The 15,018-nt window shown below is 38.3% G+C and overlaps 1 protein-coding gene across 6 annotated transcripts in view; it reads left to right on the top strand.

Moving 5' to 3' along the window:
• ablim3 (actin binding LIM protein family, member 3) overlaps positions 1–15,018 on the top strand; it is a 58,701-nt gene that overhangs the window by 36,836 nt on the left and 6,847 nt on the right. For 2 of the 6 annotated variants that reach the window (XM_065272248.2, XM_065272240.2), the window contains exons 7-15: positions 1,398–1,485; positions 3,086–3,144; positions 3,214–3,285; positions 4,551–4,706; positions 5,177–5,206; positions 6,864–6,993; positions 7,915–8,013; positions 8,323–8,373; positions 13,417–13,530. In XM_065272248.2, coding sequence (XP_065128320.1) covers positions 1,398–1,485; positions 3,086–3,144; positions 3,214–3,285; positions 4,551–4,706; positions 5,177–5,206; positions 6,864–6,993; positions 7,915–8,013; positions 8,323–8,373; positions 13,417–13,530 — 799 coding nt within the window. Of the gene's footprint in view, positions 1–1,397; positions 1,486–3,085; positions 3,145–3,213; positions 3,286–4,550; positions 4,707–5,176; positions 5,207–6,863; positions 6,994–7,914; positions 8,014–8,322; positions 8,374–13,398; positions 13,531–15,018 lie in introns of all 6 variants that reach the window. The other 4 variants (XM_065272231.2, XM_065272226.2, XM_065272263.2 and 1 more) reach the window with 3 other exon arrangements.

Genomic DNA, 15,018 nt, shown 5'->3' with positions numbered 1-15,018 from the left:
TTGCTTCTTTTTTGTCCACCAATCAAGTGACTTGTCATAAATAAGTAAAAAATAAACAAATAAATAAACAAATAAACTACTGGCCCGCCCCTGATACTATCATGTATCGGGGATCTCACAGGCTGACGATAGGACGATCTCAAAATGGGACAAAAAGCGCAAGCCGTTCGGCGCACATAAACAGCGTGCATAACGATCACCGGCCATAGAAGATCATTCCAAGAAGGCGCATTTGGGTTGATTGGCCCCTGAAGGTGCATTTACATTACAAGCGCTCGTCTCTTTTAAAGAGGTCATAAGGTGGTGTTTCTAAATCTGGTTGTTATAAACAAATAGGTAATGTCTACTCCAGTAACTGACGAGAGTCGGATGATGTTAACTAAACTGCTTTGCTCCCATTAGTAGTCATTCATCATTTGCATAAAGTTAAACTTTTTTTAACTTTGTTGCGCGACTGGACACCATCCAGTCGCCAAAGGTCACTGTAGCTCATGACACCAGAAGTCGCCGAGCTTCTATTGAAATCATTGAGATTGCGTTGCTCTGCTACTGCTAGTTGCTGCTTATGAGAATAAGGCTTAAGGGAGCTCTTATAATGTTATTTGAAAAGCACAGATAATATGTGACGCTGCCTGTGAAATCAAAACTTAAGTCTCATCAAATCTAATCAAAGTTTTATTTCAATTATTGATTTCAACCAAGTAACCTTTGACATGACCTTACTCAGATTATATCAAAGATTATATTTTCACAGAATGTTTTTACAATATGTAGGTGAATCACAAAAATGACTTTAGCTGGGTTTTCACAAAGAGGGTCAAATATGCATAAAATGTGCATAAACTAGATTCATTTTCTGGCCACTGCATAATACTCTGATATTTTGTAGTTTTGCTTACCTATTGCTTACTATTATAGTGTTGTCACCACAATTTTGGAGCATTGTTGAGATACTTTTGTCATCTTGTTTGTATTTCTCTCTCTGCTATATTACTAAATAAACTGTAGAAATGTTTTCAGTTCTTTCAACAAGGTGTTATTATATAAACCGGCCCGGTGGAACAGTTCTCTCAATTACGGATTCCTGGCAGTAAAGGATTCCTGTAAGCTTTAAATGTGCGCTCGGTGAGTGAGGGAGCCATTAAATGAGCTCAAATGAGTCCTGAGCGGCATTTAAAAAACAACAATAAAGGGAAAGCGCTCTGTCGGTCAATATGGAGTACGTTGTTGAAGACGAGCTATATTTTGTTTGCTGCCTTTATTACACTTGTGATAATGGGCTCAACAGCTGGAACACTTTTGTGCTTGTTCATGATGCTTTAATATCCCAAGAGTATCCTTTGACACTTTTTTGTTTTCATCTGAATGTCAATTCCCTGTTGTCTTTCTCTGCCCAGGCTGGAGGGAAGCACTATCACCCCACCTGTGCTCGCTGTGCTCGGTGTCAGATGATGTTTACAGAAGGAGAGGAGATGTACCTTACAGGTAAGAAGAGGCTGTGGTGTCTTAACCAGTTAAAGACCGCCCACTCTACATCACACAGGAAGTGTTGACCAGCCAGCATTACTTTAACATGTCACCTTTAAAGGAAAACACCACTGTTTTTTTAAATATTTTACTATGTTCTTCCCTCAACTTGGACAAATAAATACATACCTATCTTTTCTTAATGTGTGCACTTAATCGTTGTACAGCGCGTTGTGAATATGTTAGCATTTAGCCTAGCCCCATTCATTCCTCAGGATCCAAATAGGGTTGAATTTAGAAGCAAGCAAACACTTTCATGTTATCCCTATTTAAAGACTGTTACATGAGTAGTTACACGAATAAGTATGGTGGCAAAAAAATAAAACGTGACGATTTTCTCAGTGGATAAAAAAGTGGTTAGCTTTTCCATCCAGTTTAGTAACACTTTGGAGTGGGAGGGATTATAGGCGTGTCGTTATATTTGCGCTGCCTACTGCTGTGACATCATACAAGTGAGAGCATTGTTGGAATGCTATACATCTCCATATATTCATTTATTTCTCAGTCCACTGCATAATTAAAATTGGCCACCACAAATAAATCTTTGCACATCACGTTTATCACTATCTCGGTCTCACATGACAGTTTTTGTACAAACACCCGTGGGTCAGTCAACGCGCTCCGCTGACTTATTAGGGTACAGGTGTTTGAAAGCCTTTTTTTAAGCAGTTATTGCAGATATTTTTGAAATTCTTGTGACATCGTTAGAGTCTCTTATGAAATTCTTGGTGAGACAGTAAAAATTCACTTTTTTATGCTTACAAAAAGGAAATTATGTTTAAAAACATCTCATCCGCCTATGAGTCAGACGGAATTCACCCTTGCTTAATAAAGAAGCTCTTTTACAGTTTTCCATGACAATCCATCACAATTAGCTGCTTCCAGCACATCATGAACAATTCACGAGATTCATACAAGAGATAAACGCTTTAGTGTGAAGGCTTTGACGAAGAAAGTGATGTTGTTCTCCAAGGATTTATGCACAGAGGCTGGATCAAGCTTAATGGTCCATTCAGTTGATTTCCCCACATAAAACCGTGTGATCGCTCATATGACTAAAATGACATATGATTAAAATGCACCATAGGTCCTGTTTTGTTTGACATTTGGTGATGCAAAGACAGGATAAGTTTGTAAACGGTTAACTAACATGCATCATGGTGAATAAGTCAGCAAAGCCCAGCATCAGCACTTCAACAACAGATTGAAGAGATATAAAGGGCATGAATGAACCACATACAGACTCGGCAAGAAAATCCATCTACGGTATTTAAAATCGAAATACCACGGCTGAATAAACACGGCTCAAAGACTCTGGTTTTTTATTCTTCTAAAGTGCTTACAGTACATTGACTGTATTTGCCTTAATAGCTTTAGTTACCCGTCTCATTCTGAAATGTGAACTCTTTTGAGAGGTCAGGAGATATTTAATAAGATATTAAGTATCTTTTTATCTAACCGTCTCTTCCTAAGATGTTTTGACTGAATACCTGGCTTACAGTATGAGAGGTATTACAATACCATGCATTAAAAGGTTTCTCTCTCTTTTGTATCGCAGGTTCAGAGGTATGGCATCCTGTGTGCAAACAGGCATCTCGAACAGAGCGGAAACTTCGAGTGAGTGTAAGCAGTGTAGACTAAGTGTCTGAGTCCCTGCTGTTTGCTGATTTGTTTTTTCTCATACAGCTCAGGCGTACATCAGAAACCTCCATCTCTCCTCCAGGCTCCAGCATAAGTTCACCCAGCAGGGTCATCTGTGTAAGTAGCCAATCACTATCCAGCTGTATGGAGGAGGACATTTCCCATTATACACTTAATCCAATGTGGACATAGTGCTGTTATTGATACCAAAATGATGAAGCTAGGTTAGTATAACTCAAGAGTTAAAGGCGGGGTGCATGATTTTTGAAAAACACTTTGGAAAAGGGAGTCGGGCCGAGTACCAAAACAAACTTGTAGCCAATCAGCAGTAAGGTGCGTGTCTCCTAACCGGAATCATTGCCTGGGTTGCGTATATATGTGGGTTGGGTCTATCAAAAGAAGGTCCAGATTCTATTGGGGTAGGGGCGTGTTTGTTAAGGTGATTTTGAATGATCAACATTGGCTTTCAGAGATCATGCACCCTGTCTTTAATCAAAGCACCATCCCCAGAAGCATCACTTTTATCATAGGTATAGCTTGACATTTTAGCTTGGGGGGCAAGACTGGTGTGTCATAGTGTCTATAACGGAAAATGTGCTATGGTTTTTACGGCTTTATACAGCTGGATGTCACCATGTTAAATACACATATTATTACCAGATTAACAAATGTTTTACAAAGTATTCTACAAAGTGACATTTTAACCTAAATTAGTATTTGTTGTGGAATATTCTATTATAAAAATCCTTTTGGGGGGCATGTCCCCCATAAGCTCGCCTATGACTTTTCTTCTTGAGTTTATTGGCTTGTGTATAATGTATGTATTCTGTGTGTGTCTTGCAATAGTGCAGTCATTAACATCTCATGTAGAAGTAGAGGTTGCCTGTACGTGTAACCTTTGTGCTGCGATTGATATATGCATAACGCAGTGTAAGCGTATGGGCTGTCCGGTCCATACAAGGTCAAGCGTGAGAGCACTGCAGCACACATCATGTGCTTGTGTGAGATGAGAATGCAATTAACCTGACGCTTTGTAATGAAATCCTGCTACCTTGGTGTAAAATCCTGACATGAAGTGTATATAGGTTATGTGTGGAAGAAATAAATAGAATACACCTTTCATTTCTGCATTACAAGCCAGGCTACACTTTAAATAAGTATTTATAATTCACACACCAAAAAGACACTAGAGACCTTGTGCTATATTACAATTTTTACAATGAGCGCAGTGGTTTTTTTTTTATGATATTGCCAGTGCACAAACTCTGCCGCAGGCTCATTCGCACACTTAATTGTCTTGTTGATGTTGTCGTCCGTTATCACAGCCGTTCTTCTCATTGTGTTTGACATGTGCGAGTGTGTGTATCTGTCCCTCTTCTCAGGCAAAAATGGAGGATGAGATCCTTGATTACAAAGACTTGGCAGCGCTGCCTAAAGTTAAAGCCATATATGACGTGCAGAGGCCGGACCTCTGGTCCTATGAGCCCAGTCACAGATACTGCTCCGATGACAGGCTAGAGCGACTCAGCTATGGGGAGGTACTTTTTTAGCGGTCCATTACTAGAACCTCTTTGGGTCTACTTTAAGCATGTCTTTCCCATCCCTGGATCTTCTGGCCTGGTCCTAGCTAAGCTTAGCATAGCTTTGCTTTGTATTCCTTATCTGTTTCGTCCGTCGGCTGGCTGTGTGCTTTTGTTTAGTAAAACAACAGTGAATGTGTGTGTTTCTCCCCAGAATTAATTTTCTTGAAAGCTTTCGTCTGCATTTAGAAACCTTTAAGGAGCAAGCGTTCATGCAGTGCTGCCTAATTCACGCCTGCTTAAACAATTCATGCTGGTAATATCAGTACTGTGGGAGGAGGTGGGCACTGTAGGTATGAACGTACTGTAGGGTCTCTTTCACCTTGTCCCTCTGTGTTCCTCAAACATGATGTCATGAAGAAAGATCTAAGATGAAGTTTGATTATTTTCTGATATTCTGACCCTCAGCCTCCTTTTTATCTCCACAGTCTTTGGGCACACTCTCCCCTTATTCTCAGGTATGTATTTTGAGTCTTGCACTGTTAAAGGGATACTCCACTTCTTTTTGAAAATATGCAGATTTTCCAGCTCCCCTAGAGTTAAACATTTAATTTTTACCGTTTTGGATTCAGCCGTTCTCCGGGTCTGGCGGTACCACTTGACTGTTCTTTATTTACATTGTGTACTAAGGCCGACGGAAAATTTAAAGTTGTGATTTTCTAGGCAGATATGGCTAGGAACTATACTCTCATTCTGGTGTAATAATGAAGGACTTTGCTGCTGTAAGGGGTTTTGTACACCAAAACTTTTAAACGCGGCTGAAGACGCCTGGACAATGCCGAATGCCATCTGTTTTTTCAGCTGAGTGACAGCTTTCTTCAGCTGAGCGCTTTGGTAGCTGTGATAGTTTAGCTTTGAGCCGGTTGGTTGCTGTGGTAATGTCCCGCCCCTCCTCCACTGTGATTGGACAGCCGTGTTAGAACTGACATTGACGAGCGAAAATTTTTACCCAAAGTTGAATATTTTTTAACTCTCGGCGCAGAGTGCGGAAAAACCGCAGAGTGCGCGGAAGAAAACCACTAGCTGCTGGCTTTTTTGAAAATGCAGAGCTTCCATTGGAAACAATTGAAAACATGTGCCGGCTGCGGGCGTGAAAGCTTTGGTGTGCACACCCCCTAACATGGCTGCAGGAGGCGCAATGATATTACGCAGCACCTGAAAATAGTCCCCTTGGTAACTTTAAATAGCAGAGGACTATTTTCGGGCAGTGCATAATATCACTACGCCTGCTGCAGCCATGTTACAGCAGCAAAGTCCTTGATTATTATGCCAGAATGAGAGTATAGTTCCTAGCCATATCTGCCTAGAAAATCACAACTTGCATGACCATTCAAAAACATGACTGGGTTTCTAACTACACAAAGCCAAATGCAAATAGGTGAAGTGTCCCTTTAATGGTCTAATCAGATTCAATGGATTATGCTAAGCTATGCTAAAAGTGGTACCGCCAGACCTGGAGATCAGCTGAATGGATTTCAAAGCGGGGGAGCTCTAGGGGAGTTGGAAAAAAGCACATTTTGAAAAAAGTGCAGTGTCCCTTTAATGTAATTAAAAACATAAAATGCAAAAAAAAAAATGCAAGTGTATTGCTTATTCTGTTTGTTCTTTATGGTAGAGCAAATTACTAAATACATTACATTATTTTTCATAGTCCACTTTAGACATACTTCTAACTCTAACAAACATACTGATTTTTTAAACCATTGTAGCTTGGGTTTGGGGTTAGATTTGGGATTTGCTTTAGGATGTCATTTGATATATAGGTTGCTTCATGTTTTGTCTATTTTTAAACCATGGTTGCTTGGAGTTGGGGTTAGAATTGGGGTTTGGATGTCATTTTATGTAACAAAATTTGCTCTAACCCCAAAGCCAAGCGACAATGGTAAAAAAACTGAGAAAAAAAAGAGAAACCAATACATAAAACGACATGAAATTGGAATTTGGCGTATGAATTGCGCGACTTTTCACACTGTGTGCTATTTGTACACATTTCATGAGAATGGGCTGGTTTACTAGCTGACAAAAAGTTACAAAGTTACTTATAGTCAGTAGATGTCTTAAGTGGACTATTGAATAAAGCGTAACCACAAATAATGACATTGTCTATGCTGACAGGACATGTATGACGGTATGGACATGAGGTTAAGAAGATCATCCAGTCCAGGGTACATAGACTCCCCCACCTACAGCAGACAGGGCATGTCTCCCATCATGCCTCGCTCACCACAACACTACTATAGATATGGTGAGTTCCTGTTGTCTAAAAAAAAGTATACAAAATATATACAGTCTATTGTATATGTGACCCTGCCTGTAAAAACCCAGATAAAATAATTTATTTGCAATAAAATATTTTTAAAAATCAGCCCACATAGTGTTAAGAACATTCTGTTAAAATATTAACCTTTATATCTTTAATATTGACAGAGTAAGGCCATGATAAAGATTGAAATCAATGAAAAATCAGTGACTGGAAGCAAAATTTTATTCTACAAATCTCATAATTATATTGTGAGACTTTAGCCCAAATTCACAGACAGGGTCACATATATAATCAATGAGATTCTGATCTTGACTTGCTTTAACCCTTGAACTAGTATCTCAAATGATTGGTACTAAATAGCTAATTAACAGATTTAAAGAAAATAAAAGAAACACTGAAGTATAATATTCGAGTCTTTGAACTTCACATTGATGTCAAAGACATCCTCATAAAATGATGTTTTAAACAATACATACTGGTAGAAGTCATATTTTATTAAAGATTTTCATAAGGAATAAAGTATTTTATGTTGCAGCAGTTAAAGGGTTAAACCCGCAAGCGTGGTGCATTTGTGAATATACAGCAACATATTTCTTATAGTAACTAATAATCACTTTGGTTATTAGGCAACAGAAATAACCAAATTAAGCCTATCATCAAGCAGAACATTTTTAGTTGTTATTAGGGGTCCTGCCCATCCCACCCACATCCTGTGCACCTGTCTGTCTGGCACAGTATGGTTTTTCTCCATTTTGAAATGCATACTGTCCCTGCCTGGCTAATATCTGTCCATTGACGTGAGGATCATTGTTGTGATGATTGAGAGTGTGTGGCTAAGGCGCGCAGGAAGTGTGCACTCATGTTCTGGTTCTGTTACTGTCATTGGCTTGGGGCTTGATGCAGGCACTGAGAGTGGCAGAAGTTCACCCTATTACAATCAGCTAGATGCCCGGCCCGGCACGCCCACCACAAACCAAGCTCCCAAGCATTTCCATGTGCCAGGTAGGCCATGCCTAGACATTCACGTCATCAGCTGCTTTCATCTCTTTCATACTCATTCAACAGTATATTTAGATATGTCTTATATATATATAGCATATTCATCTCTGTCTATACTATGCACTTATAGTATGGCACTATACGTTTTATACTTGGTATATCCTTTCCCTCACAATCCCACCTTGTCCTGAAGGTCCCTGGAAACCTGAACAGGAAGTACATTAATGCATTTGCCACCTCCAACCACCCTTTACTTTTTTCTGCCTTTCACTTACTCCATGTTTAATTTCTAATGTCTTCCTTTCTTCCCAGCCACAGGGGAGCCCAACATCTACAGGAAGCCCCCCATCTATAAGAGACATGGTATAGTGCGCTCAGCCTGACCGGGCCTGTTTTCGCTCACACCCAGTCTTGCGGCTGCGTGAGCCCATGGGAAAAATGTGTCTGATTAGTCGTGTTGTTCTCCATGGGTGTTGTCGTGCAAACCCTCAAGTCATCCTTTAGACTAAAGACACATTGACTTTCTGAGGAGTAGTGAGCAAATGATAGAGAACAATAAGGCTCAGTTTTAAAGACATTCTTGAGGATTTAAAGGGGCCATGACATGAAAATCTGACTTTTTCCATTTGTAAGTGCTTTAATTGGGTTCCCAGTGCTTCTATCAACCTAGAAAATGTGAAAAAGATCAACCCAGTAACTTAGTTTTGGTAACCATTCTCTGCGAGCACATGAAAAAATAGGTTGTTGAAATTTGGCTCTCCTTATGATGTCATAAGGAGCTCTTATTATAATAATACCACCCCTTAATCTGCACTATCCAACCACAGCACTGTCATTTAGTGCAGAGAAAAAGAGAGAGAGAAAATAATTCACAGCACAATTGAGTTTCAATTTCAAAAAACCACCATCATTGTGATCAGTGTTTGCACTATATCTGCTCATTTGCATTTTAGAGGACACACCCAAAACGGCAAACACCTACAAAGTGGCAATTTTAACATGCTATAATAAATTATTTATATGGTATTTTGAGCTAAAACTTCACATATGTGCTTTGGGGACACCAAAGATTTATTTGACATCTTAAAAAAGTCTTGTGACATGGCCCCTTTAAATTGGCTGCATGATTCACATTGGCAGCAATAACACAGAGCATTTCATATAATTGCACATCAGACCTGCACAATAGTGCACAATTCTGTCTTGCAAATCTTTTTTGGTTCAACAATCATGGTTCTTTTATTTGTTATTTGTGTAAGCAGACTGTATTTGTAGCAAGCTAATTTAATGTATGCAAAAATCCAATATTAGTGAATGACAGGTCACAGATAAGTCCTTGTGTCTTCTCTGTTCGAGCATTAGGGTTGTGTTCAGCTTTCAGTTCCTGCATGACAGAAGTCTGTAGAATTGGCAGTTGTCATCCTTCTTTCCACGGGAGGGGGATGAAACAGGATGATGCTTGCTGAGGCATGATTAAAGCCTGCCATGCCCCCCTCTGCTTTAGATTGACTGAGACATGGCTGCGTAAGATGCCACAGAGACCCCTCACTGAATGCTAAGTTGAGCTCTAACCCTATAGGGAGACTGCTGTTAGGAAGGAAAACTTGTTTAAGCATGCAATAAATGGGTGTTATAGTGTCTAAAATCTATTTTACACACTTAAGGGTCGTGACGTGCAGTAAAATTGGAGGAGCTAAACATGTTTAGATTAGTGGCAGTGGATCAGGTATGTTTGAACGTAACTTCCCTTAAAAGGATGCAGAAAATATTTCAGTGTGCTCTGTTAGTGTTCCCTTTGAGATTTGGGATACAACTATTCAATGTCACATTCGGTCTTCGGCTGTTATTGCCAGATTTAGGCACCGGGAAATACACTACATAGAGTATCAGTTATTGAAAGATATGAATGATAAATGTCTACACATTTTCAACTTTTTTAACTAAGTCTATTCACTCAACATGCCATTAATTCTTACCTTATTATCTAAATAATAACATTAGTGCATCGTTCCCTCTTAACTGCATGTGTGTACATTTATGTGTATATTCTCCTGTATGTTCATTACAGGCTTGTGACACGTTCAAAAGGATGATGAGTTTTGTTTTTACGAGTATCGAAAAACACTGATAACCAAACTAATTAATAAGTGAAGAGTTTAGAACCCTTTCTATAAAGCATCTATTTATAATGCATTATAGATGTTTCAGCAGTAACAACATAAACAAACGGCTTTCGTGGGACAAACGTAACTTCCGCTGAACCCCGCAAAGAATCTGTGTAAAATGTGTACTATATAATTTATATAATCTTTACTACAGATCGGCTGCCAAACCTCCCTTTACATAGCAGTGATCCATGATCGCCATCTCCTATCGTCTTAAGGAAGTCAAAATATTTGTTATTTTCGACGAGGTATTTATTCCAGAGTTCAGTTTATCCACTAGTCAAACCATTAAACAAACAGAGACCGGAAGTTAAGTTGCCAGGCATAATGCTTTATAATAAATGTTAAATATGTTTTATTGTCTTATAAATAATTATATTATTTATAACACATGATAAACTCCACACAGTTATATTGTATTATAAGTTTATATCTTGATATTGCAAAATATCTTACTACATCTTGTGAGTGGTCCTTCTCTGCAAATATGAAAGTCAGAATTCGAAATGTAAAAATAAAGAAACTGAACCACATGTTAGGGGGCGCTGTGATGCATGTTGCTGCCACATTTGGGGGGTATTCAGGTTCAAACATTCTTAGATTCTGCCAACAAACCAGTATTTCTGAATGGCCTGAGGCCGGGGTTAAGTAAGGGATAATGTAGAGGCAGCCGGTAGTTATTGGGAAATAAGCCCCGACAGTGTGATCAGGACCCGACGCGAAGCGGAGGGTCTTGTATCACACTGAAGGGGCTTATTTCCCAATAACTACCGGCTGCCTCTACATTATCCCGCTTATTACACGGCTACTTGCCACATCAGAAAAAAAACTGGACATGAATATGAATTTGAAACATTTTATTGGCATATTTGTTTTAAATTAACATTTTTATCCTTCCGCGAAACTTTGCACAGATGCATAAAATGATCGTAATACCTTATTAAGATCCTCTGCTTCATACTTGTCTCCATTTTTTCTCTTTTAGCCAGTCTTTGAGAAGTTTTAATGGCCATTCTGTATTTTTTTGTGTGTTGGCTTCGTAGCTGTCATGCTCTATTTTGTCAAGTTCAGTCTCAGTAAGCTCTCTGTGTCTTGTCGTGGTTGTCGAGTGTTTGTCACAAGATGGCGCCAAACAGACAGTAATCTTTATTGATCTTTATTGGCGCGGAACGATTTTACTTGTGCAAGTAGTCCGGCTATACGTTATTATTTTGGAGCGGTTATTATTCGAAAAGAACGAACCTGCAAATGTCTCAACTGACCAATCAGAATCAAGCATTCCAGAGAGCCGTGTAATAAGTGGGTTTAAAAAGCTAATTTTTTAAGTATTTGATGAACATATAATTTGTGCCGTGGGCATTCAGTCAATATTTTTATCTCATTTTTGACGAAGGTGGCATTAAGCGGCTTTTGCATCTTCAAGTATAACCAGTTAAAAGCGGGGTGCGAGATCTCTTAATGCCAATGTTAACATTTGAATTCACCTAAACAAACACGCCCCTACCCCAATAGAATCTTGACCTTCTTTTGATAGACCCGCCACACACAAACGCAACCCGGCAAGGATGTTGGTTAGTAGACACGCCCCTTACTGCTGATTGGCTACAAGTGTGTTTTGGTACTAGGCCCGACTGTCTTTTCCAAAGTGTTTTTCAAAAATCATGCACCCTGCCGTTAATGGGCTAAGGTGGAATTTTCCCAATTTTTTTTTTAGATTTTTGGTTTGGATTTTTGTGGATAAACTGGGATTTCTGAGAGAAGATTTAAAGATCGCAAATGACATTTGAATTTAATGGGAATAAGCAGAGCTTTCTACCAAGTTTTGTAGTCCATATATTACTCAGATATTCAGAGTTCGCCTACTAATTAGAATGGAAAATATATAATAACCACAGAGATTTATGTGTGATAAAGAGATAAATTCCTTTCTGTACTTAAGTTTTGCACTAACAGGATCGATTTATTTACTGATCAGCACAAATACCTGCTTATTCCATTAAGTGAGGTCTCTGAGAGAGGTCATCTGTTTGGCTCAGTTTACATTAGTATGTGGTCAGATTGATGTGAAGACCACATAAAGGCCAGAAAATTATGTGGTTGAGGAAATGCATATCCTTTCAAAGCACACATTTTCCTGATACCCGAGAGCAAAAAACACTCAAACAATAACTGAAGCAGATGTGTGATTTAAAAGTGGGGAAACTTGAAAGAATAGTTGTCTATGATATGTCTATTATATAAGCTGTTCTTTTAAGTATAATGAAAGTAAACAGTGATCAGAGCTGTCATGATTTTAAGGGCATGATTTTACTGCATAATGACACACAAAAAAATGTATACGGCTTAAAACTTGGGATGTAGCTCACTATTCATCTAAAGTACTTTTATGATACTTTCATTGAATTTTTGGCCTCTCTGGTGTCTAATAGCTTTATTTACTTGTATTGTATGGAAAAGATGAGTGTGCACATTAAGCTATTTTTATTTTTGTGTGAACTCTCTCTAATGTTTATCTATATATCACAAGCCGGTAATGAACACCTTACAAGAATATTTTGCTACCCATATGGTGGATCAGTATGTGTAGTTATTGTGTGAATGTCTAGGTGTGTTTGTATAGTGTAGACACATACTCTGAAAGCATTGCTTCTCTGCCATGTGGGTACCAAAGATCTCACTGAAAGCTCTTTGAGATGCAAATATTTTCTCCCTTATTCTTTTTCCCTCTTTTTTTTCTCTTACTACCCTAAATACAATTCCCTCCACCTCCGCTGTCCTCGGTCACTATTCACTCTGTAAGTATTTTCTCTCCCTGTGCACTTGCTCATCTATCTATCTGTTTTAGCTTCTGTTTGTTCAATCTGGTGTTGCCCACTGTTGGTTTGTTTTTAATGCTCTAAGTCTTTTAATATTGTGTGAAGTGTGTGCTTTGGTATTTGTCTAGGGTCTTCATTGGTGTGCTTTGTATTGATGGGAGTTAAATGCAGTGGTTTTATTTAATACTTCTGTATCTGCAATGTTTTGTATTTGATATTATTCAAATGTATATTGAGTGTCATTAATTTGGTTGAACATTGTGTTAAAGTCATTTCCTGATTCTTGAGCTGTTGTGTGTGGGCACTACAGCTGTTCTTGTACTTGGCTGTTATATCATTCTTTCTTTCTTTCTTTCTCAGTGCAGATTTTGTCATGAAATTAATTATAGTGAATCTTCTCTTCACAGACAATCACTGCAATCCAGCAACTAAGAGCAAGACCAGTGAGGACATCCTTCATTCCTCCAAATTTACATCAGCCTACTCGCCTGAACACTACCAGCACTCTGATTACTATCATTACACCAGCTCTCCTAAATGTAGGTTAAACATATTCATAATGTACAATATTCATTGGCATCCCAGAGCATTCCTGCCATTCATTACAACTGTTTCCATATAGGAATGTTGGTGAAGGTCCTGTAATCCCTTATTGTGGAAACATTTGACATGACTAGCATACAGTTCATAGCTGGTACACCACAATTATTATATAGGCTTATTACATTAAAAAACACTTTCCTTTTGAGCTGTCCTGCAGACATAGCAGTTTAAAGCTCTTTATTTATTTAGTGTTGTGTGTTTTGAATCCTTGACAAAATTTTGCCCAAAGTTATGTGCAAAGTATTATTTGTGTTTAAATTTTAATGAAAGACTGCATTTATATTTTATTTTGCATATTTTCGACAGCTGCCAAGGCTGTTTGGTGTGAAATATGCTAAATATTCATCTCTCTTTAAAAGCCTGAACTGATTTGTATTTAATTCTTAAAGGATTACTTCACATTCTTTAAAAAAAAATCCTGATAATTTACTTACCCCCATGTCATCCAAAATGTTGATTTCTTTCTTTATTCAGTCCAGAAGAAATTAAGATTTTTGAAGAAAATATTCCTGATTTGTTCTACATATAGTCGACTTTATTGGACCTCAACAGTTACAGTTTAAAATTGCAGTTTCAACACAGCTTCAAAGGGCTCTAAACGATCCCAAACGAGGCATAAGGGTCTTATCTAGAAAAACGATTGTGATTTTTGCCAAAAAAACAAAAACAAATGCAGTTTCAAAGGGCTGTAAACAATACCAAACAAGGCATAATGATCTTATCTAGCAAAACGATTGTCATTTTCAGCAATAATAATAAAAATATGCACCTTTAAACCACAACTTCTCATCTTGCACCAGCTGTGTGATCCACCCGCGCGACCTCACGTAATTGCATAAGCATGTGGAAAGGTCATGTGTCACATATGTAAAATGCACATTTGCAGACATTTTTGAACAATAAACTGACACAAAGACATTAATTAGTATTATTTCACATACAACAACGTCTGAACGATCCTCTTTCTCCACACTTGTAAACACTGGGGCAATATTTTCGCATACGTTATGCGTGACCTTTTGACGTCATTACGTGAAGTCGCGCTGGCGCGTCACACAGCTAGTGCAAGATGAGAAGTTGTGATTTAAAAGTGCATATTTTTATTTTACTTGTCAAAAATGACAGTCATTTTGCTAGATAAGACCCTTAATGCCTCGTTTGGGATTGTTTAGAGCTCTTTGAAGCTGCGTTGAAACGGTAATTTTAAACTGCATTGAAACTGGAAACTGTTGGGGTAAAATCAATAAAGTCTATAAAAATGACAAAAATCCTGGAAATGTTTTTATTAAAAAACTTCATTTCTTCTTGACTGAACAAAGAAAGACATCAACATTTTGGATGGCATGGGGGTGAGGATGTATTTAAAGGATTACTTAATTTTCTTTAAAAAATCCAGATATTTAAAGACACAATTTCCTCTGTCA

This window comes from Paramisgurnus dabryanus, chromosome 16, assembly GCF_030506205.2.
Source record: "Paramisgurnus dabryanus chromosome 16, PD_genome_1.1, whole genome shotgun sequence".
Lineage (NCBI taxonomy): Eukaryota > Metazoa > Chordata > Actinopteri > Cypriniformes > Cobitidae > Paramisgurnus > Paramisgurnus dabryanus.
This window is presented reverse-complemented; position numbering and strand designations above follow the sequence as displayed.